Raw genomic sequence first — 26,136 nt, forward strand, 5'->3', positions numbered from 1 at the left:
TGGGAAATAATCGGGTACGAAATCGGGAATTGTGGGTAAGGTGTGAATTTTGAACCTGAAAAGCTGGAATAGCTCATGGCGTGAAATGCTGGAATATATTGAAGCTGGAATGATGTGAATCGGATGAATAATGTGGAAGTAAATGGAAAATGCAGAATGTGGGAAATAATCGGGTGCGAAATCGAGAATTTTGGGTAACGCGTGAATTTTGGCACTGAAATGCTGGAGGAGCTCATGGCGTGAAATGGTGGAATATATTGAGGTTGGAATGAAGTGAATCGGGTGAAAAATGTGGAAGTAAATGTGAAATTTCGAATCTCCCAATAATAGGGAAAAATCAGGTACGAAATCAGGAATTGTGTGTAACAGGTGAATCGTGGGAATAAAAATAAAAATTGGAACTGATTGAATCGGGTGAAAAATGTGGAAGAGAAGCTGGACAGAAAAGTGCGAGGAATAAAATATAAGAATAAGAACGAGAAATGCCATTCCTGGGAAATGGCGTGTGAAGGCTAGAGAGATGAATGAATACCTGTGGAATGATTTGGAATAATTTTGAATGATGCTGAATGATGTTGAATGATATTGAATGGAGTTGAATTATATTGAATGATGTTGAATTATATCGAATGATGTTGAATGAAACTGAATGACATGGAATGAGCTTAACATGCTGAAGTTGGAATGGTTTAAATTCATCCAGAAATCTAGAAACAGTTGAAGGAAGACAAATACTACAAAAGTAAAAATAAATCAGCAAGAAACAAGAAAACAAGGAAGAAATCTAGTAAGAAATGGAGGAAGTAGCAAGTAATCGGGTAAGCAATGGAGTAAAGTGAGAAGAATTAAGTAAGCAATGAAGTAAGGAGGGTAGAATCGAGTAGCAATGGTGTAAGGAGTGGCAAACTTTATAAGCAATGGAGTAATAGTCACTTTATTGAATTCAGGTCACATTTGCATTAGTATACTAAGCTAGCATTAGCATGCTATTGCTAATATTAGCAATAGTGTGCTAATGTAGCATTTGCATTCTAATTGAACATTAGCATTAGCATGGTAACTTAACATTAAAATTAGCATGCTAACTTAGCATTAGCAGTAGCATGCTAAGCTAACATTAGCATGCTAAGCTAACATTAGCATTAGTATGCTAACTTTAGCATTTGCATGCTAAGCTAACATTAGCATTTGCAAGCTAAGCTAACATTAGCATTAGCATGCTAAACTGACTTAACATTAGCATGCTAAGCTAACATTAACATTAGCATACTAGCTAGCATTAGCATGCTAACATTAGCATTAGCATGTTAAGCTAACATTAACATTAGCATGTTAAGCTAACATTAACATTAGCATGCTAGCTTAGCATTAGCATGCTAAGCTAACATTAGCATTAGCATACTAGCTTAGCATTAGCATGCTAAGCTAACATTAGTATTAGCATGTTAAGCTAACATTAGCATTAGCATGCTAGCTTAGTATTAGCATGCTAAGCTAACATCAGCATTAGCATGCTAAGCTAACATTAGCAATTACATGCTACGTTAACATTAGCATGCTAACTTAGCACTAGCATGCTCATCGGATGAATAATGTGGAAGTAAATGGAAAATGTAGAATGGAAATAATCGGGTGAGAAATCGAGAATTGCGGGTAACGCATGAATTTTGGAACTGAAAAGTTGGAAGAGCTCATGGCATGAATTGGTGGAATATATTGAAGTTGGAATGAAGTTAATCGGATAAATAATGTGGAAGTAAATGGGAAATGTAGAATGTGGGAAATAATCGGGTGCAAAATCGAGAATTGTGGGTAAGGTGTGAATTTTGGAACTGAAATGGTGGAATAGCTCATGGCATGAATTGCTGGAATATATTGAAGCTGGAATGATGTGAATCGGATGAATGATGTGGAAGTAAATGGAAAATGTAGAATGTGGGAAATAATCGGGTACGAAATCGGGAATTGTGGGTAAGGTGTGAATTTTGAACCTGAAAAGCTGGAATAGCTCATGGCGTGAAATGCTGGAATATATTGAAGCTGGAATGATGTGAATCGGATGAATGATGTGGAAGTAAATGGAAAATGTAGAATGTGGGAAATAATCGGGTACGAAATCGGGAATTGTGGGTAAGGTGTGAATTTTGAACCTGAAAAGCTGGAATAGCTCATGGCGTGAAATGCTGGAATATATTGAAGCTGGAATGATGTGAATCGGATGAATAATGTGGAAGTAAATGGAAAATGTAGAATGTGGGAAATAATCGGGTACGTAATCTGGAATTGTGGGTAAGGTGTGAATTTTGAACCTGAAAAGCTGGAATAGCTCATGGCATGAAATGCTGGAATATATTGAAGCTGGAATGATGTGAATCGGATGAATGATGTGGAAGTAAATGGAAAATGTAGAATGTGGGAAATAATCGGGTACGAAATCGGGAATTGTGGGTAAGGTGTGAATTTTGAACCTGAAAAGCTGGAATAGCTCATGGCGTGAAATGCTGGAATATATTGAAGCTGGAATGATGTGAATCGGATGAATAATGTGGAAGTAAATGGAAAATGTAGAATGTGGGAAATAATCGGGTACGTAATCTGGAATTGTGGGTAAGGTGTGAATTTTGAACCTGAAAAGCTGGAATAGCTCATGGCATGAAATGCTGGAATATATTGAAGCTGGAATGATGTGAATCGGATGAATGATGTGGAAGTAAATGGAAAATGTAGAATGTGGGAAATAATCGGGTACGAAATCGGGAATTGTGGGTAAGGTGTGAATTTTGAACCTGAAAAGCTGGAATAGCTCATGGCGTGAAATGCTGGAATATATTGAAGCTGGAATGATGTGAATCGGATGAATAATGTGGAAGTAAATGGAAAATGCAGAATGTGGGAAATAATCGGGTGCGAAATCGAGAATTTTGGGTAACGCGTGAATTTTGGCACTGAAATGCTGGAGGAGCTCATGGCGTGAAATGGTGGAATATATTGAGGTTGGAATGAAGTGAATCGGGTGAAAAATGTGGAAGTAAATGTGAAATTTCGAATCTCCCAATAATAGGGAAAAATCAGGTACGAAATCAGGAATTGTGTGTAACAGGTGAATCGTGGGAATAAAAATAAAAATTGGAACTGATTGAATCGGGTGAAAAATGTGGAAGAGAAGCTGGACAGAAAAGTGCGAGGAATAAAATATAAGAATAAGAACTAGAAATGCCATTTCTGGGAAATGGCGTGTGAAGGCTAGAGAGATGAATGAATACCTGTGGAATGATTTGGAATAATTTTGAATGATGCTGAATGATGTTGAATGATATTGAATGGAGTTGAATTATATTGAATGATGTTGAATGATATTGAATGATGTTGAATGATATTGAATGATGTTGAATGATACTGAATGACATGGAATGAGCTTAACATGCTGAAGTTGGAATGGTTTAAATTCATCCAGAAATCTAGAAACAGTTGAAGGAAGACAAATACCACAAAAGTAAAAATAAATCAGCAAGAAACAAGAAAACAAGGAAGAAATCAAGTAAGAAATGGAGGAAGTAGCAAGTAATCGGGTAAGCAATGGAGTAAAGTGAGAAGAATTAAGTAAGCAATGAAGTAAGGAGGGTAGAATCGAGTAGCAATGGTGTAAGGAGTGGCAAACTTAATAAGCAATGGAGTAATAGTCACTTTGTTGAATTCAGGTCACATTTGCATTAGTATACTAAGCTAGCATTAGCATGCTATTGGTAATATTATAAATAGCATGCTAATGTAGCATTTACATTCTAATCGAACATTAGCATTAGCATGCTAACTTAACATTAAAATTAGCATGCTAACTTAGCATTAGCAGTAGCATGCTAAGCTAACATTAGCATGCTAAGCTAACATTAGCATTAGTTTGCTAACATTAGCATTTGCATGCTAAGCTAACATTAGCATTTGCAAGCTAAGCTAACATTAGCATTAGCATGCTAAGCTGACTTAACATTAGCATGCTAAGCTAACATTAGCATTAGAAACTAGCTAGCATTAGCATGCTAACATTAGCATTAACATGCTAACATTAGCATTAGCATGCTAAGCTAACATTAGCATGCTAGCTTAGCATTAGCATGCTAAGCTAACATTAGCATTAGCATACTAGCTTAGCATTAGCATGCTAAGCTAACATTAGCATTAGCATGCGAGCTTAGTATTAGCATGCTAAGCTAACATCAGCATTAGCATGCTAAGCTAACATTAGCATTAACATGCTACGCTAACATTAGCATGCTAACTTAGCACTAGCATGCTCATCGGATGAATAATGTGGAAGTAAATGGAAAATGTAGAATGTGGGAAATAATCGGGTGAGAAATCGAGAATTGCGGGTAACGCATGAATTTTGGAACTGAAAAGTTGGAAGAGCTCATGGCATGAATTGGTGGAATATATTGAAGTTGGAATTAAGTTAATCGGATAAATAATGTGGAAGTAAATGGGAAATGTAGAATGTGGGAAATAATCGGGTGCAAAATCGAGAATTGTGGGTAAGGTGTGAATTTTGGAACTGAAATGCTGGAATAGCTCATGGCATGAATTGCTGGAATATATTGAAGCTGGAATGATGTGAATCGGATGAATGATGTGGAAGTAAATGGAAAATGTAGAATGTGGGAAATAATCGGGTGTGAAATCGGGAATTGTGGGTAAGGTGTGAATTTTGAACCTGAAAAGCTGGAATAGCTCATGGCATGAATTGCTGGAATATGTTGAAGCTGGAATGATGTGAATCGAATGAATAATGGGGAAGTAAATGGAAAATGTAGATTGTGGGAAATAATCGGGTACGTAATCTGGAATTGTGGGTAAGGTGTGAATTTTTAACCTGAAAAGCTGGAATTGCTCATGGCATGAATTGCTGGAATATATTGAAGCTGGAATGATTTGGCCAAAATTGGACATTTAAATGATCATACCTCACTTCCTGTCTATTTTAGGGTACACATATCAAAGAGGTTTTTGTTCATCTGGATGTGCTACAGGTGCCACACAATTTTCATTGCCGTAGGACAATCGTAGCGGACCTGGGATCCGTTTAACCTATGTAGGGGGCGGTAAGGAGCCATTTTTCTGTTATCATGTATGGCGACTTTAAAATATCAATTTTTTCGCCAGGCCCGATCTGCTTGTAAAGTTTGGTGAGTTTTCGTTCACGTTTAGTGTCTCAAAAGCTATAAAAAAAAGCTATAAAGGGCCCTCGCAGCCCGGGCCACGTTGGAGTACTTGCACGTTGGGGTACTTGCACGTTGGGGTACTCGCACGTTGGGGTACTGGCACATTAGGAGCAAAATTTATTTGAACATGGCATGATAAATAAACCTTTACATGTGGATTTTTTTTGCCAGGTGTGATGTGTCTGTCAAGCTCAAAGGGTTTTGGTGATTGTTAAGATCTGCAAAAATCAGCGTCCTTTTTTATTTTTTGGGAGTTTTCGTAAATGTTTAGGTCCTCAAAAATGCGATCGTTTGCGGAGAATAAAGAAAAGTATGAAGAAGATGAAGAAGAAGAATTTTTACAAAAACAATAGGGACCTCGCAGCGGTCGCTGCTCGGGCCCTAACTAGAGCTGCAAGCAGCTATAAAGGGCCCTCGCAACCCCGGCCACGTCGGGGTACTTGCACGTCGGGGTTGAAAAACTGGAATCGCTCAAAGCATGAAATGCTGGAATGTACTGAAGTTGGAATAAAGTAAATCGGATGAATAATGTGGAAGTAAATGCAAAGTGTAGAATGTAGGAATAATCGGCTACGAAATTGTGAATTTTGGAACTAAAAAAGAAGAGCTCATGGCGTGAATTACTGGAATATATATTGAAGTTGGAATGAATTAAATCGTGGAAGTAAATGGAAAATGTATAATGTGGGAATAATCGGCTACGAAATCGGAAATTGTAAATTTTGGAACTGAAAAGCTGGAATAGCTCATAGCATGAAATATTGGAATGTACTGAAGTTGGAATGAAGTAAATCGGATGAATAATGTGGAAGTAAATGGAAAATGTATAATGTGGGAATAATCGGTTACGAAATCGGAAATTGTGAATTTTGGAACTGAAAAGCTGGAAAAACTCATGATGTGAATTACTGGAATATATTGAAATTGGAATGAAGTGAATCGGATGAATAATGTAGACGTAAATGTGAAATGTAGAATCTCCAAAATGTTGAATGTGGGAATAATTGGCTCCGAAAACGGAAATTGTGAATTTTGGAACTGAAAAGCTGGAATAGCTCATGTTGTGAACTACTGGAATATGTGCATGGTAAGTTGGAAAATGGCTGCCGTGCGTGGTAAGTTAGGTGGTAAGATGAAAGAGCTCATGGCATGAATTGGTGGAATGCATTGAAGTTGGAATGAAGTGAATTGGATGAAAAATGTGGAAGTAAATGTGAAATGTAGAATCGCTCATGTGGGAAATAATTGGGTACAAAATGGGGAATTGTGGGTAAGGTATGAATTTTGGACCTGAGAAGCTGGAAGAGCTCATGGCGTGAAATGGAATATATTGAAGCTGGAATGATGTGAATCGGTTGAATAATGTGGAAGTAAATGGAAAATGTAGAATGTGGGAAATAATCGGGTACGAAATCGGGAATTGTGGGTAAGGTGTAAATTTGGAACCTGAAAAGCTGGAATAGCTCACGGCATGAATTGGTGGAATATATTGAAGCTGAAATGATGTGAAATCGGATGAATAATGTGGAAGTAAATGGAAAATGTAGAATGTGGGAAATAATTGGGTACGAAATCGGGAATTGTGGGTAAGGTGTAAATTTGGAACCTGAAAAGCTGGAATAGCTCACGGCATGAATTGGTGGAATATATTGAAGCTGAAATGATGTGAAATCGGATGAATAATGTGGAAGTAAATGGAAAATGTAGAATGTGGGAAATAATTGGGTACGAAATCGGGAATTGTGGGTAAGGTGTAAATTTGGAACCTGAAAAGCTGGAATAGCTCACAGCATGAATTGGTGGAATATATTGAAGCTGGAATGATGTGAAATCGGATGAATAATGTGGAAGTAAATGGAAAATGTAGAATGTGGGAAATAATCGGGTACAAAATCCGGAATTGTGGGTAAGGCACACATGTGTTATTGTGTGAAGGCTGGTGGCTTCACTCATTCATTCTTTCTTCTTCTTCTTCTTCTTCTTCTTCTTCTTATTCCGCCCACTTTTTTGAAGTGTAACTCCTTCCACATAATTCATCCGATTTTCGTCATTCCAATTTTAACATATTCCAAATATTCATGACATGCTTGGGTGCATTTTGTTTTTTCCAAATATTCACCGTTTATCCACAATTTCCGATTTCGTACCCGATTTTTCCCCATTATTCTTAATGGGAGATTCTACATTTCACATTTCCTTCCACCTTTTTCATTCGATTCACTTCATTCCAATTTCAATATTTTCCAGTAATTCACACCATGAGCTCTTCCAGCTTTTCAGTTCCAAAATTCACAATTTCCGATTTCTTAGCCGATTATTCCCGCATTATACATTTTCCATTTACTTCCACATTATTCATCTGATTTACTTCATTCCAACTTCAATATATATTCCAGTAATTCACGCCATGAGATCTTGCAGATTTTCAGTTCCAAAATTCACAATTCCCGATTTCGTTCCCGATTATTCCCACATTCTACATTTTCTATTTACTTCCACATTATTCATCCGATTGACTTCATTCCAACTTCAGTATATTCCAGTATTTCATGCTATGAGCGATTCCTACTTTTCAGTTCCAAAATTTACAATTTTCGGTTTCGTAGCCGATTAATCCCGCATTATACATTTTCCATTTACTTTCACATTATTCATCCGATTTACTTCATTCCAACTTCAATATATTCCAGTAATTCACGCCATGAGCTCTTCCAGATTTTCAGTTCCAAAATTCACAATTCCCGATTTCATTGTCGATTATTCCCACATTCTACATTTTCCATTTACTTCCACGTTATTCATCCGATTGACTTCATTCCAACTTCAGTACATTCCAGTAATTCATGCTATGAGCTATTCCAGCTTTTTCAGTTCCAAAATTCACAATTTCCGATTTCGTAGCCGATTATTCCCACATTAGACTTTTTCATTTACTTCCACATTATTCATCCGATTTACTTCATTCCAACTTCAGTACATTCCAGTATTTCATGCTATGAGCGATTCCAGCTTTTCAATTCCAAAATTCACAATTTCCGATTTCGTAGCCGATTATTCCCACATTATACATTTTCCATTTACTTCCACATTATTCATCCGATTTACTTCATTCCAACTTCAATATATATTCCAGTAATTTACGCCATGAGCTCTTCCAGCTTCTCAGTTCCAAAATTCACCATTTCCGATTGCGTAGTCGATTATTCCCACATTCTATATTTTCCATTTACTTCCACATTATTCATCCGATTTACTTCATTCCAACTTCAATATATTCCAGGAATTCACGCCATGAAATCTTCCAGATTTTCAGTTCCAAAATTCACAATTCCCGATTTCGTTGTCGATTATTTCCACATTCTACATTTTCCATTTACTTCCACGTTATTCATACGATTGACTTCATTCCAACTTCAGTACATCCCAGTAATTCATGTTATGAGGTATTCCAGCTTTTCAGGTCCAAAATTCACAATTTCCGATTTCGTAGCCGATTATTCCCACATTCTACACTTTCTATTTATTTCCACATTATTCATCCGATTTACTTCATTCCAACTTCAGCACATTCCAGTAATTCATGCTTTGAGCTATTCCAGCTTTTCAATTCCAAAATTCACAATTTCCGATTTTGTAGCCGATTATTCCCACATTCTACACTTTCTATTTACTTCCACATTATTCATCCGATTTACTTCATTCCAATTTCAGTACATTCCAGTATTTAATGCTATCAGCTATTCCAGCTTTTCAGTTCCAAAATTCACAATTTCCGATTTCGTAGCCGATTATTCCCACATTCTACACTTTCTATTTACTTCCACATTATTCATCCGATTCACTTCATTCCAACTTCAGTACATTCCGGTATTTCATGCTATGAGCGATTCCTACTTCTCAGTTCCAAAATTTACAATTTTCGATTTCGTAGCCGATTATTCCCGCATTATATATTTTCCATTTACTTCCACATTATTCATTCAATTTACTTAATTTCAACTTCAATATATTCCAGTAATTCAGGCCGTGAGCTCTTCCAGCTTTTCAGTTCCAAAATTCACAATTCATGATTTCGTAGACGATTATTCCCACATTCTACACTTTCCATTCACTTCCACATTATTCATCCGATTTACTTTATTCCAACTTCAGTACATTCCAGTATTTAATGCTATGAGCTATTCCAGCTTTTCAGTTCCAAAATTCACAATTTCCGATTTCATAGCCGATTATTCCCACATTCTACACTTTCTATTTACTTCCATATTATTCATCCAATTCACTTCATTCCAACTTCAATACATTCCAGTATTTCATGCTATGAGTGATTCCTACTTTTCAGTTCCAAAATTTACAATTTTCGATTTCGTAGCCGATTATTCCCGCGTTATACATTTTCCATTTACTTCCACATTATTCATTCGATTTACTTCAATATATTCCAGTAATTCAGGCCGTGAGCTCTTCCAGCTTTTCAGTTCCAAAATTCACAATCTCCCATTTCATAGACGATTATTCCCACATTCTACACTTTCGATTTACTTCCACATTATTCATCCGATTTACTTCATTTCAACTTCAATATATTCCAGTATTTCATGCTATGAGCTATTCCAGCTTTCAGTTCCAAAATTCACAATTTCCGATTTCGTAGCCGATTCTTCCACATTCTATATTTTCCATTTACTTCCACATTATTCATACGATTTACTCCATTCCAACTTCAATATATTCCGGTAATTCACGCCATGAGTTCTTCCAGATTTTTAGTTCCAAAATTCACAATTTCCGATTGCATAGTCGATTATTCCCACATTCTATATTTTCCATTTACTTCCACATTATTCATCCGATTGACTTCATTCCATCTTCAATATATTGCAGCAATTCTAGCCATGAGGTCTTCCAGCTTTTCAGTTCCAAAATTCAAGCGTTACCCACAATTCTCAATTTCATACCCGATTATTTCCCACATCCTACATTTTCCATTTACTTCCACATTATTCATCCGATTGACTTCATTCCAATTTCAATATATTCCATTTCACGCCATGAGCTATTCCAGCTTTTCAGGTTCAAAATTCACACCTTAACCACAATTCCAGATTACCTACCCGATTATTTCCCACATTCTACATGGGCGATTCTACATTTCACATTTACTTCCACATTATTCATCCGATTCACTTCATTCCAACTACAATATATTCCACCAATTCATGCCATGATCTCTTCCATCTTACCACCTAACTTACCACGCACGGCGGCCATTTTCCAACTTACCATGTACGACAGCCATTTTAGACAAATGATATGGCCAAGTTTCTCGCCAACCTGGCCCCCCAACCCTAACCCTAACCCCCAACCTGAACAGGAAGTGACCTAATTTCAACAGGAAGTGACCCGATTTCAACAGGAAGTGACCCGATTTCAACAGGAAGTGACCCGATTTCAACAGGAAGTGACCTGATTTCAACAGGAAGTAACTTCATATCAACAGGAAGTGACCTAATTTCAACAGGAAGTGACCTCATATCGACAGGAAGTGACACGATTTCAACAGGAAGTGACCCAATTTCTGCAGGAAGTGACTTAATTTCAACAGAAAGTGACCTGAAATCATCAGGAAGTGAGCATTTTAGTGCTAAGTTAAAATGCTAATGCTAGCTTAGCATGTTAATGCTACCTTAACATGCTAATGCTAGTTTAAAATGCTAATGCTAATGCTAAGTTAGCATGCTAATGCTAATGTTAGCTTAGCCTGCTAATGTCACTTACTTCATTGCTTATTTAATTCTTCTCACTTTACTCCATTGCTTACCCGATTACTTGCTACTTCCTCCATTTCTTACTAGATTTCTTCCTTGTTTTCTTGTTTCTTGCTGATTTATTTTTACTTTTGTGGTATTTGTCTTCCTTCAACTGTTTCTAGATTTCTGGATGAATTTAAACCATTCCAACTTCAGCATGTTAAGCTCATTCCATGTCATTCAGTATCATTCAACATCATTCAATATCATTCAACATCATTCAATATCATTCAACATCATTTAATATCATTCAACACCATTCAATATTATTCAATATCATTCAATATCATTCATCATCATTCAACATTATTCCAAATCATTCCACAGATATTCATTCAGCTCTCCAGCCTTCACACGCCATTTCCCCAGAAATGGCATTTCTAGTTATTTATTATGGCATTTTGTTTTTTTTTCTTTCTTTTTTCAGAATTCCCAAGAGAGTAACACATCTTTGTTTTTTGGCAGCCTTGTTTCATTGCTTACACTTCTCTTTGATTTGTGCGTTTATTTTCAGATCATCAGCTGGTGGTATAGTGTTCGAACGTCTGCATCTCACAGCAGTGCCAGTGGACACGCTGGACGGAGCAACGGTCAATCGGAGTCAGCAGCTCATGCTTGTGCCAGCATGTGTGATGAAATGGTGATACTGTGGAAGCTGGCAGTGCTAGACCCCACTATCAATCCCTGCAGGTCAGATTATTAACCAAAACCAAAAATAGAGTTTTTGATTGATCCTCCTTGGTACTAGTCCACATAAATTTTAGCATTGTGTTTTCTCATCTATATTATGTAATATAGTGGCAAATTTGAAGAAGTCCATAATAATCCCGGTTGTTCAAGTTCTGCTATCTGTTCATCAATCATGCTCTTGGTTAGAAACTTACAAAACAGAGAAGCAGAAGCTCATAAAGGTCAAATTTCAAACATTTCCATGTTAATCTTGAAAACTTTAGAACAGTGGTGTCCAAACTACGGCCCGGGGGCCATTTGCAGCCCGCCATCCATTTTTCAGTGGCCCCCGACATATGCTAAAAATGATATTTCACTCAATTCAAATAAAATAAACAAAACAAAAATGTTTGGAGATGGTCAAAGTAAGAAGGGAGGGTATCGAAAAACAGATGCCATTGAAGGTTATTTTAGTTAACTAAAACTAATGGAAGAAGTAAAACAAAAATTGTTACCGAAATAAAATAAAAACAAAAATGCTTTTTAAAAAACGAAAACTAACTGAAACTACATTTAATGTTTACAAAACTAACTAAAGCTAACTATAATTATAGCAAAAATGCCTTTCATTTTAGTCTTTGATAATAAATTTTTGGGGGATGATTTTAAATGGGATTTTTAGTAGATTTATTTTGATATAAACCGGAATAATGACGTTTGAAAGTAGTATGTCACAAAGAAGTGACGTCATCTAGCAGCAGCCAATAGAAAAGCACCTTCAGATGACTTTGCTCCCATGGTGTTTTTTAAATATTGCGCACAAGTAATTCACATTAACATTCAACTTCTTGCGCAAGTCTTCTGTGATGAAGGTTGCTGTGCTTCCCGGGTCCATAAAAGCGTATGTTTCTCCATGTTTGTCGCTTTTTCTCGATTTGATTTTCACCGGTACTATGGACAGCACACATTCACTTTCTCCAGCCCCAACGAGGCAAGCAGACTCTCTTGCAACTGCAGCCTGTGGGCTAGGATTCTCTTCTTGAGCATCATTGTTCTTTTCTTGGGAGGCAGAATCTTCTTCTTTATGTTTGTGGAGGATGTCCGGGTGTTTTAATTTACACTCCTTACATTCAATTCTTTTCTTGCAGAATTTGCTGATATGTCCCAAAGCTAAGCATCCAAAGCATGCTCCTTTGGACTTCAAAAACTCCACTCCGTCTTTGTATGGTTGATTCTTGATTTTGTTGCATGTGGCTGTAGCGATAATTGGGTCGTCTTTTGGACGAATTAATAATCTGGACGTTACAGAGGTAAATTGAATTTACCTCGATAACCTCTGGGGCACCACGTTGTTTTTGCTTTGGGTTAGCAGGAGCAAACAACGACCAAAATCCTTTCATCAGTCATTGATAATCTAAAGTCGCCACACTCGATATTCAGTGGTTCGTTGTACTAACAAAAGAATAATAATCCACTCGGAAACACAGATGACTTAGGCGAAATAAAGTTCATAAACATGCATTTATTCACGATTGCTACACTACAGAATCAAAACACTGCCTATCTAACTATTCTACCGTCAGAAGAAAATAAACAAAATAAAGCGAATGAAAATAAGGAAGGAATGCAAATGAATGAGGAAACAAGGGAAAAGAGACATTTGACCTGCCAGATCTGTGATATGTTTCAAACGTAAGTTGCACGCAGTGGATACGCCGAGCTAGGAATCAAGCGCACTTACGAGAATGGGAGTTGCGTCGAACGAGCAGAAAGGTCTTCAAAAAAAAAGGGGGAAAAATAGTCAATGTTCGTTGAAAAAGGCAAGAAAAAATAAAAAAAGGGGGTTATTCCACAGGTGAGCAAGGGAGCCACTCAGGGGCCTGACGTAGTTGCGCTGGCTCGTCCCTTGATTGGTCGGCGATTCGGCGAGGTTGGTACTCGGCGAGATTGGTTCTGCCGGACAGCTGCCCGATTCCAGGTGTTGCAACTCGGTCCGGAAGGCCAGCCGTTGGAGGTGAGATGGCACCGCGGCGGGGCGCCACCGAGTAGCAGGTGAGGTGCGCGGCTTAGGTGCACAACCTTGAGTCCGGCGGTGCGTTGCAAGTGTACCCGGGACCGCGAAGGTCGGGCGGGCAAGCACCGATAGTGGAACAAAAAAACAAAACAAAAAAAAATCAAAAGAGTCTTTAGTCAGCGTTGCAGTTTGCACCTGCTTTGGCGTGGCGTGGAGCGAGGATCCGCTCTCGTTAACGGATCCTGCCAGAAAAGAAAAAGGCCACGTGGTTGGCACGTTTCTTGGAACAAAGAGTTCGAGCAGGCTGGGCCACTTGCAGGTCGTGCAACAGAGTTTTGGAAGAGGCGGGAGAGCAGGAGGAGAAGCAAGAGAATGAGCAGAGCGTCTGCTCGTCCTTTTAAAGTCTCTGGGTGGGGCTTCAGCAGGTGATGGCACACCCTTCTGTTCGCTCGGGCAGACTTTAAGAGGAAAATTATTAAAGAGATTAATAATTTGGCATTAAATTTGGTCAGTCTGGCAAATCAGTTTTCCCACACAACCCGTTTAACACACATCGTAATTAATGCATCATAAACTAACTTGTGAAGTAACTTCTACTTGTCTAATCTGACTGAACTGAGAGATATTGATTACCTTTCATTCTTTATGGAGTACAAATGAAATAGGATGTTCATACACACAAAGATATAACATGAATCATTCGTAGTTCAGTTGTCTGTCAAGAATTATCATGGTATAAATGTGTAAAATGCGGTTACTTATGTGAATTGTCACTAAGGATAGTTCCAAGTTTCACCACTTGGAGGTGTTGTTGCTCCATCTAGACGTTCCGGGAAGGGCGAGGCGCCAGAACATCCTTTTGTGATTGATAAGAAGTCATGAACATTCCTTTGATCGGTCATTTGTGTATTCCAAACCATTGGAGCCATTTGTTCGGGCTCCGAGAAGACTGCTTGAATACACTCCTTCGGCAGACGCATAAATTCCTTTGTCACCTGGTCAGCGGCTTCAAAAGAGTTTTGTTGGTGGCTGGGTGACCACCTGTGGAGCTGACCAGGCTTGGATCCTGTCTGGGCAGTGGAATATTCATGCACTGCAGAGAATTTGCTTTAGGAGAAGCAAACAAAAAAAAAATTAGAGGGTAGAGTGGAACTTAGGCAATAGTTGTTACATGGCTAAGGTATGAGCTTGCTGGCAATACATGCATGGCTTCTCAAATGCATTTACTTTCTTATCTTGTTTTGTTACCTTCTCCTCTTTTCCTTTGGCCTTTCCTGTGGAGACATTTGTTGCAAAGCTCTTACGTTTTTCTTTCTTAACTGTGGGCTTTTCATTGTTATTTTTTTTTCCATAGGTGTTTGAGCGGCTGTCTGGAATGTCACCGAAGAGAGGGTCTGTTGCTATTTTTGCTTGATGCTCAATGTAGCTCACGAGGTCATCAAACTTTGCTCTTTTGCCTCGCCTCTCTTTGATACTGTAAGCACACCATCGCACTTTAATTTTGTAGGGCAACTTTGAGACCACAACTCGTAAGTTGGTGGGGTTGTCCATTTCCTCCATTGATTCTATGTCCTCCATAGTATTGCGACATCCTACGAGGAACATTGCGTAAGCATTTAGTGCCTTACTGTCTTCAGACTTGATCTGCGTCCACTTCAACGCTCTTTCAATGTACGCACTGGCAATTCGCAATATATCTCCATCGTTTTTGTGAAGCAGTTGCTTTGCTTCCTTGTAGCCTCGACTGGGTGGCATATGAACACAGCTGCATACTAGTTCTTGAGGCTCATCACTTGTAAATTCTTCCAGGAAGTACAATTTGTCTTGATCGTTGTCAGTCTTCTGTTCTATTGAATGCTCAAATGCACAAATGAAGGTCTTGTAGTGCAATTCATCACCCCTAAACACTGGAATATCTTTGGTGGCAACTGAGTCTGCTTCTGCTGCTTTACAAGCAATTCTGGGATTACATTTTGTTTGACCTTCAGTCTTTTATCTTCTCTACAAGTGTTGGACTGCAAGCTGAAGTCTTGTCGAACTAATTGTGGTGCTTGGATGTGCGGCAGTTGTGGCTGTCTGTGAAAGTTCACGTCCCGTTGAAGAGACGGCGCATGAGTCACTTCCTGTTTCACAGCTCCTTTGCTTCTCGACCGCTGTGCTTGACTCACTCCATCTTCTGATCTTTCATATATTTTAAGCACCTTCAGCTTTGCACTACTTTTTGCCAATGCAGTCTCAATCTCGAGTTCTTCTTTTTTAGCTTTAATTCTAGCCATTTCTTGCTCCAGTTGCTGCCTTTTCCTCATTGCTGCAGCGCGTTCCAACAATGCTGCATGCTCCGCTTCTTGTCAAGCACGTGTCGCCGAGACTCTAGACCATGCTGATGAGTTGCTTACTTGTGACCCTTGTGAGACATCAGCTTGTGATGCACTATCATCTGGTTGAACACAATCTTGCAGCTCCTCTTCGGCTTTAATCTCCTTCCGTATTTGCACACCATCTTTCTGCTGATAATCTTCTTGACTGTTTTCTTTTAAGTAGGATACGTGTCTAGTAGCTGCAATCCACTCTTTAGTTGTTTTCGTAAAGTACTGTATGGGTGCCATTTTGGGTTGAAACCAATTTTCTTGGTCATGCATTTGCTCATCTTCAGGTAAAAGGCTCATTATTTCTTTGTTGAGACGATTGAATTCCTCTAACAGGCAAACATTCTTTTTCCATTCCTTCTTGCACCAATGATACGTTTTCCACATCCTTCATCAAAGCTGTCATTACATTCGTTCTGTTAGACAACTCTCTTAATCTTTGTCTTCTCAAAGAAATGAATCTTTGCAATTTTTCTTCCATTCCTTTCTCAGCTAGCCTACGTGACCTTGCTTGTTTCAGCTCTGCTGTATTTATCACACATTGAAACTCCCTTTCTTCGTCCATTCTATCATTTGCGGAGTGGCTCATTTTGCATGCAACGTACAAAAGCACTTCGTGGTTACTTTTCTTCACAAAAACGAATGCAAACAGTTTCTCGTGCAATGCCAAGCTCTGTGTGGACGAGTTAAAGTTGTGACGTGTTTATTCGCCGGTGAAAGTTACGTGTTACTTTCATTTTCAGTCACATCGGCTCCGTGCAGCTAGTTAGCTTGCAGCTAGCGCTAGCTTACATTAGCTTTAGCTTCGTTCGTCGTAGCTTTCTATCTTCACCCCGTTTCTTGCGGGCATAGAAAACACGAAGATTTCTCTTTACCTTGCTTCGTAGTCTCAACAGATTATTCCGTTTCCTACTTGCAAGCGTCTCCCGTGGCTTGTATCCAGCCGCCTTTCGTCTTGTCCGGTGACATATGACTCTAGGGACAATATATAATATGTAGAACACACTACTAATTGACCAATACACAATTGGCTCCTACAAGTAGCTTTTTTTTGCACAAGCTATGTATGTGACATTTAAATTGAGCAAAAGCTATGAGTAGCTTTTTTTGCACAAGCTATGTGGTATTTAAGTTGCACAAAAGCTATGAGGAATTTTTTTCACACATGCTATGTGGCATTTAAGTTCTGCAAAAGCTATAAGTATCTTTTTTTTTTTGCATAAGCAATATATGGTATTTAAGTTGAGCAAAGGTTGTGAGTAGCTTTTTTTTTTCGCACAAGCTATTTGGCATTTAAGTTATGCAAAGCCATAAGTAGCTTTTTTTTGCACAATCTATGTAAAATTTACGTTAAAACTGATTCAAAATCAGTGTACGTTATTGTCTGAACATTTTGCACAAGATTTATTTTGAATAAATCAAACCTGGTTTAAATGTTTTTTTTAACTTTTGATTAAAATCGATTAAAATCGTAATCGTCCAGAATGACAGAAAAAAATCAATTTTATTTTTTGGCCATATCGCCTAGCCCTCGCCTGATGTATTTGCTCGTCTCGTTCAAACATTGAGTTGTTGAAGCCTACAATGGCCATTGATGCAGCATACTAACAGTACCGCACATGTGCAGAAAGGTTTTCAAATAACTCACGTTATTCTCCAAGATTTCTCGCCGTCACCCTAGTTCCATTCCATCTCATTCAAATCCATAAACGTCTGAATTGAGTTCTTTTCTACCGCCAACGCCCGTGCCGTCTATTTTTAAATGCATTGTGTCAATTTGACTTGGTTTTTGCACATTTGGTGGCGTAAAACTGTTGTATAATAGCCCTTACTTATGGCAAAAGCTGAATTTATCATGCTGCACGCTACTTGGAGGAGTGAGGGTGGGGAAAAAAATAACTCAGTTGTTACCTGGGTAGTCTTGCTCTGTTTAACAGTATGAAGATACGCCTTCCTGTTGCTGATGCGTCGGCCCACCCGCCGTCTTACGTGTGTCTGGCCGGCGGCAATAAATTAATTTAAAGCTCTTATTTATTTAGCGATTCTGACATGGATTGTTTTGTTACAAACATAAGACATGTAGCAATGTTAATTTTCTCCCTTTTCAGTCTAAAGAGACCACAAACATACCCTAAGAAGCATCTTAGTTAGTAGTGGTGAATCGGAGTCCGTCAGCAATAAGTGTCCGTGCGGAACAGAAATATTCATTCCGGGCGTCCCGACAGTGTCTAGGTGCCGCAAAAATGTTTTGTACAATTATTAAAATAGCTTCGACACATGCATTTTTGCGTCAACCACTTTTTCTGGTCGACTTGGTCGACTTCTATTCCCAGCCCTACTGAGGACGCGGGTTCGAGTCCAGGCTCCGGCCTTCTTGGGTGGTGTTTGCATGTTCTCCCCGTGCCTGCGTGGGTCTTCTCCGAGTTCTCCGGTCTCCACCCAAATTCCAAAGACATGCATGGCAGGTTAATTGGGCCCTCCAAATTGTCCTTACGTGTGCTTGTGTGTGTGGATGGTTGTCCGTCTCTATGTGCCCTGCGATTGGCTGGAAACCAGTTCAGGCTGTACCCCGCTTGCTGCCCATAGCCAGCTGGGATAGCCTACCCCCGCAACCCTTGTGAGGAATAAGCAGTCAAGAAAATGGATAGATGGATGGAGGATGTATTCATATATCTACATCCTGTATGTATTTACCGTAATTGCTGGACTATAAGGCGCACCTGATTATAAGCCGCACCCACTACATTTCTAAAGGAAAAAGCATTTTGTCCATACATAAGCCGTACCCGCATTGAAAATGAGATATTTACAAAGAAAGACGGTACTATGTAAGTGAGGACCAGTGACCACTTTTATTATTGAAAGCAGAAGCTCTCGCTTACCCACTTTCAACTCGTAGAATGCAGGCAAGTCATTCTTCCCCATGTCATGTACAATCATGGGTGACACAGCAAAATTAAATCACCATGTAGCAACAAACTAGAAAGCACTACCAAAACCAAAACAACAACTAGACCACTAACTAGCAGAATAATTAACTCAGAACTTGCATTTTAAACACCCTTTCAATCGCCAGTGCCACAAAGCATGCTGGGAGCGCCTCCAAGCTCCCAGCGACGCTACACATGGTAGCATGCCATTAGCAGTATGCTAAAACATACGCGAGCACATGCTAGCGCTAGTTTTTAAAAAGGCAGAGAGCAATAGCAATGTACTCATGTTGATTTTGATCAATCACAAATCCCTCAAAGTCCTCGTCTTCTGTATCCAAAACAAACTGGGCAAGTTCTCCATCAAACACACCAGGCTGAGGATCCGTCTCATTGTCAGTCAGTCTCGTTGACGTGCGCTCCTCGGAAATCATGCCGGCTTTTGCGTTCGCCCAAGCATTCACGATCCATTGATAAATTGTGGCGTAACTCTCACAGCACTGCCATGTGTCATCCAGACCAATTTGAACGCCTTGTTGACACCGATGTCCAGCGGCTGAAGAAAGTTTCTTCCTCATTGAATCTTACGGACAAGGCGGTTCCCGACCCTCTCTCTCTCTCTCTCTCTCTCTCTCTCTCTCTCTCTCTCTCTCTCTCTCTCTCTCTCTCTCTCTCTCTCTCTCTCTCTCTCTCTCTCTCTCTCTCTCTCTCTCTCTCTCTCTCTCTCTCTCTCTCTCTCTCTCTCTCTTCCCCCCATGCTCGCTGATCACGTCATCCTCGCATATTAGTGTCGATCAAACAATTAACTTTAAGTGGCTCGTTAAGCTCTAAAACAAGCAAAAAAGAAAACAACAAAAAGAGGACACATGCTCACTGAACATGCACGTTTTAACTTATTGGCAGAAGTTCCGCCCTTCTTTTCATGTATCCTTCCGCCGATGGCCTCATTCACAGTACAAAATAGATCCCCAAAGATATAAATGTGAAAATAAATCACTGTGTAAATGGGAAATCCTCCCACACAGAAAGAGAAAAAATATCAGATATTCTCTCGCTTCCAGTGTTAATTTAATTAATTTTATGACTACAAATGCTTGTTACAGTTCAGGATGAAAAATTCATATATTAGCCGCATCATTGATGTGGTGTTCAAAGGACAGGTTATTGTTAAAAATGACTCAGAGGTTGCCGATGTGGATAGAGGGGGCAAAGGTTCAATTGTTAATTGTGAGACTGAATTTATGAGTGATTTTGGTGAGGGATTTGGGATGATGATGATTAAATCTGATTTGTCACAGTTGAGTTTGAGAAAATTTGAAGGGATCTGTAACAATTATTGCTCTGTCACCCTCAAAGTTTTTTTCCCCCCCTCCTTTGGAAACATTTCACTCTGGGAAATGTGTGTGCGTTCACACATACCAGAAACCATTCAAGAGGCCTAAACCCTTTGAACTCCATTTCAGCTAGGGACTAATTCCACTTTTACAGCCACAGGAAACACTAGATGCCTGTGGAGATCTGAAAGCCTTTATTAGGCCGGACCAGCGTTTACGATAAAGTACCAGAACAAGCTTATCTTTGATTTGTCCAATACATTTGTGCCAGACATCCATTGGGGGGTACATTTAGATAGAGCAAGATTGTCATGAAGTGGCCACAATCGGAATTAACCTCAAGAACCCTGCCCTCTCATTATTAATCTAAATTCCACATAATTCTCGACATAAAACGGACTGTTTGTATCTAAACAACGGCCAGTGTTTACTTTGTGTACAAAGTGTTAAAGTTGTATGTCTACCTCAACTCAACTCAACTTTATTTATAAAGCACTTTAAGAACAGGCATTGCTGTATACAAAGTGCTGTACATAAACATAAACATCGGTTTTGCACTAAACAAGAACAAAGCAATCATTTTGAAGTGCGAACAACAAATACAAAGTGCTATACATAAACATAAATATCGGTTGTGCAGTAAAGAATAAGGTAACAAAACAAGAACAAATCAAACATTTTGAAATGCATATACAAGTTTTTTTGTTTTTTTTTACACAAGTAAATACATTTTACATCAGTAAATAAGTAGTGAATAAAGAGATAAATAAATACATAACTATGTAAACTAAATATCAAACTCATACACACCACAAAACACCAAAAACAAGTCTCATGGTGCGCCAAAAGCCAAAGAATACAGATGTGTTTTAAGACGTGTTTTAAAAGAGGATAACGAGGGGGACTGCCTATTATTTAGTGGAAGGTCGTTCCAAAGAGAGGGACCGGCAACAGCAAAGGCTCTATCTCCTCTAAGCCTCCGCTTAGCCCTCGGTACCTCCAATTGAATCTGGTCTGCTGACCTGAGGCACCGGGCAGATGTGTAGGGGTGCGAGAGCTCAGCGAGATAAGGTGGGGCAAGACCATTGAGAGATTTGAAAACAGAAGAATCTTAAAGTGGATTCTAAATTTCACTGGCAGCCAGTGAAGAAAGGCCAGAATAGGGGTTATGTGTTCCCTCTTACGGGCACCAGTAAGGAGACGAGCAGCAGCATTTTGGACAAGCTGGAGATGCTGCAGGGAAGACTGGCTGATCCCAAAATAAAGTGCATTACAGTAATCCAGCCGAGATGTAACAAAGGCATGGATTACCATTTCTAAGTGCTGCTGAGATAGGAGATTTTTGACCTTAGCAGCTGTCTAAGATGAAAAAAGCTGGATTTGACAACAGCGGCAATTTGCCGGTCCAGTTTAAAGTCACTGTCCATCTTGACACCCAGGTTTGATGCTGTTGGCTTCAGATATTGTGCCAGAGGACCCAAGTCGGCAGGATGAGAATAGCCGCTGGGACCAAAGACCATAACTTCTGTTTACTTCTCATTGAAGTTAAAGAAATTTAAAGCCATCCAGGCTTTGATTTCTTATAGACAGGACAAAAGAGGCCTCAATGAGAAAGCATCCTTTTTACTAAGCGGGACATAGATCTGACTGTCATCCGCATAGCAGTGAAAAGAAATTCCATGTTTTCTAAGGATGGAGCTCAAGGGCAGTAAATATATTGAGAACAGAATGGGCCCCAATACAGATCCTGTGGAACACCATATGACAGTGGGGCTGTGCGGGACTCGGAGCACCCAGGGCGAACACAGAATGTTCTGTTGGCCAAGTAGGATCGAAACCACTCAAGAGCACTACCACCAATGCCCACCTGGTACTGTAAACGACCCAACAGAATACTGTATCAAATGCTGCAGTCAGATCTAACAGTTTGAGACATGCATAGTATCCAGTGTCATTTGCCAGGAAGATGTCATTAAAAACTCGTAACAGGGCTGACTCCGTGCTATGCATCTTCTTAAAGCCTGACTGGAAAACCTCCAAGATGTTATTTTCCTCCAAGAAGGTGCTTAGTTGCATGTGTGCCACTTTCTCCAGAATTTTAGAGCTAAAAGGCACTTTGGAAATGGGCCTAAAATTTGACAGCACACATTGGTCTAGACCAGGTTTCTTCAGGAGTGGTTGCACCACAGCATGTTTAAATTGTTTGGGCACTACGCCAGAAGACAGTTGATGTTGATAATAGCCAGAACTGAATTGCCGATAGTCGGAAGAACCTCTTTAAAGAAATGAGGGGGAACAGAATCACATGGGGAGCCAGATATGGCTTAATCTGGTGGACAACATCTAGAGATCTCAAGGAAATGACTTCAAATGCGTTTATGTGTGAATGATGTGTGTAACTTCTGCAGCCATCTAGTTCAATTGATCAGAAGACGTTTAGCGGATTAAGTAACTTGATGATAGCATTGGTGTTCGAAAACGTGCTTAGATTATGATATGTCAATTCTTCCTAAATTTGAAACTTTGGTTCCAAAAAGCTTGACCGCTCAGCCAAGCTTGCTTCTTTTACTAAAGCAAAGAACGGCGTAATTAAACATAATAGTGACTTTAGATTATGAATACTTGATCAATTTTATTTTATCGTTTCTTTTGCTCCTAAAACCAAGCCATGGTTGCTGAGGGAATTACAACTCCCCTTAATACTGTCCAAATTATTAATTTGTCTCAAACGACGACCCAAATTATCGCTACAGCATCCAAGAATTTATTTTCCCGACCAACTGCGTCACAGAAAAAAAATCTTGGATGCAATTGTAACAACTATGGCCCAGTTCACCCTCTTTTTTTTTTTTTTTTTTTTTTTTTTTTTAATTTTCCTTCTTCCAAAGTAAACTCTCTGCAGTTCTACCACTTTCTACAGCTCAAGAAGGACCGAATCTAGATTAGGTCCGCGGTTGATCAGTCAACCACAAATTAAGCTCTTTTGAAGCAACTGAACAGATCCCAAAGGAATGTAAGCATCAGTACAAAGTGTTTGCTTAAACCAGAAAAACAGGATGTACAATAGTTCTTTTACAACCTGGAGATCTGCCTAGCTGAACACAAGAATCAGGGTTCCCGCGGGGTCTTAAAATGTCTAAAAAAAGTCTAAAATTCAGAACGTTAAATTTTAGGCCTAAAATGTCTTAAAAAACAGCCATATTTTCATCCTAGGTCTAAAATTTAATTTCCCCAAGTCTAAAATTTTTACATCCGTTCCTTACATTCCAAGAAGTGTCTGCTCTGTAGAAAGAAAGAACAAAAAATGTGCGTGTTGCGTGGTTTCTGTTATTTGCATGCTCAAAGTGAAGGAGACATTTGAGGGGGTGCGTTTGCATTGTAGTTCGGGCGGGCGGGAGCTAAGGTACGTGGGGCGGTGCAAGTGAGATGTGGCGCGCGGCGGTGGCTTGTTTTGCCGCGAGATACGACAACAGGAGGGGGAGGAATTATCGTTGTTGCTTTCTGCAGACATCCCAAGTTCAACATGTCAAGCTAACACTACCGGGACAAAAACAAACAGGCAGGGTGGTGAACGACGGACTTACGGCACAGGATAATGTGCGCGCGCACGCGTCACAGCGAGTGTCAACAGACAGTAGCAGCAGCCGGTGCCGTACATTTCGGTATTTCCCTTGGCTATCGAGTCCTCTCGATGCACTTGTATGTCCTGGTGTTGGTACTGCGCGCGACTCAAAACAATAACTCCCGTGACGATCCAATGCATGAATTCAAACTTCACACAGGAATGTCCCACAGCCAACACACCAGCTAAGCTAAAAGCACATCGCAAGCGTCTCTTTTTTTTTTTTTTTTCCCTGTCAATGTACACAACTAGCATGACAAGTAGATAGGAGAACTGAGACGTGCCCGCAATGAACGTCATCAAACTCAAAATGAACCACAGCAAAAAACAAAAAAACAAAAATAGAAACAGCAGTGATTCCGTGGTCATCATCGTGTCTCTGATTAATAAAAAAAATAAAAAAAAATAAAAAAAGACGTCATACATTAACCAAAAATGAATGTGATGGCAAAAGAAAAAGAAAAATTGTTGATAAAAAGGGAAGGTTACTTTTGGCAATATTTTTTTGATGTATTAAGTGGTTAAAATGTGTTTGATAGATTTATTGTTCCATAAGGTGGCTTCATATTTCTTTTGGCTGTACGGTAGGTTTATTTAATGTCTCAAATTTTTATGTTTCTGAAATACTTCACACTGTGCACATATTGTGTTTGTGTCTTTTTAAAGGTTAAAAAGGTCCCTATTGCTTTGGTTTGAATTATGATGATGATGATGATGATTATTATTATTATTATTATTTTTTATTATTATTATTATCATTATTTATTTACAATTTGGAGGGCTTAAACTGGCTCAGAAACACATGAAACTTGGCACACACATCTGACCTGGCAAAATGAGCAATATTTTATCGTGGATTGTTCTATTTTTACAAAAATGAGTCAATAGAGCCCCCTAGAAATTTTTAACGAAACAGCCCCAGTTGTACGTTTACACAAGATTTACGAAAATTTTTAGGTGTATGAGGGAGCCGAAGACCTACAAAAAAAGTCTCTTGAACCCATATGCTCAAATGAGCAGGAAGTGAGCTACGAATTTTTCAAAGTTCCATTTTTGTCGATTTTTGTACATTTACAGGGGGCATACTTTTGCACACTTCTCCTACATGTTTCATCTAATTTGCTTCAAACTTGACCTGGACCATGTCAAGACCTGAGCCAAAAACAGGGGAAAAAATATTGACTTTTCGAAATACTATATGATGAGGGCGGGGCAACGACATACAAAGAGTATTGTATAGTAATTTTGTACAAAATACAGTATGTGGGGTATTTTTTTTAGGCTAGGTGACGCTGTATTTATAACTGAATGTTGTTTAGCATATCCTTGACTGGTTGCCAGTCAATCGCAGGGCACACAGAGACGAACAACCATCCACACGCACAAGCTCACCTAGGGACAATTCGGAGAGCCCAATTAACCTGCCATGCACATCTTTGGAATGTGGGAGGAGACCGGAGTACCGGGAGAAGACCCACGCAGGCACGGGGAGAACATGCAAACTCCACCCAGGAAGGCCGGAGCCTGGACTCGAACCCGAGTCCTCAGTACTGGGAGGCGGACGTGCTAACCACACAACCTCCTCGAATTTTATTTTAAACCGATTAAATATCAAATTTCGAACACACTGTGTGGGACGCCATGTTCCTGGTCACGTGATTGTGATGACGTATCCCGTCCTCAACACGTCCTGTTTCATGTCATTCTGTGTGGGGGTGGGGCAGTGGGGGGTGGCCACTCCTAATTTGGGCCAAAGCGTGCACAGCACACGACAAGTAGTGGCAAAGTGAAAGTCACCCGAATGTTTAACGTCACTTCGAGTCGTGGGCGGCTGGATCTTCCAGTTCTATCCGGCTTTCAGTGTCCTCCTTGGCTGTACTGCTTTTGAAGAAGTGCTACTTTGTTGTAAGGTGTAATTCCACCTTTGATGTCCGCCGTGGGACGTGATCATTCCTCGGGAGTCTCTCTGATGCCACTGGCAGCCATGTCATTGAATGTGTATTTTATGCACGCGATACGTCACGATGATCATGTGACTGTCGAAAATGCCGGATACAATACTTAACGCAAAAATATTCATAAAAAGTGCTATAAAATCATAATTGCTCAACATAAATTGGCATTTTTTTCAGGGAAGAGTTGAAATAATAATAATAATAATAATAATAATAATAA

At 39.4% G+C, this 26,136-nt stretch overlaps 1 protein-coding gene across 9 annotated transcripts in view; it reads left to right on the plus strand.

The window, feature by feature from the left end:
- The window catches only part of zswim8 (zinc finger, SWIM-type containing 8), a 1,066,004-nt gene that overhangs the window by 200,123 nt on the left and 839,745 nt on the right, over nt 1–26,136 (plus strand). For all 9 annotated transcript variants that reach the window (XR_013278281.1, XM_077494401.1, XM_077494403.1 and 6 more), the window contains exon 9: nt 11,541–11,716. Coding sequence is in view for 8 of the 9 variants with exons in the window: in XM_077494401.1 (XP_077350527.1) it covers nt 11,541–11,716 (176 nt within the window). In the remaining variant the exon portion in view is untranslated. The remainder of the gene's footprint in view (nt 1–11,540; nt 11,717–26,136) is intronic.

The sequence above is a fragment of the Festucalex cinctus genome, chromosome 14 (assembly GCF_051991245.1).
Source record: "Festucalex cinctus isolate MCC-2025b chromosome 14, RoL_Fcin_1.0, whole genome shotgun sequence".
Classification (NCBI taxonomy): Eukaryota; Metazoa; Chordata; class Actinopteri; order Syngnathiformes; family Syngnathidae; genus Festucalex; species Festucalex cinctus.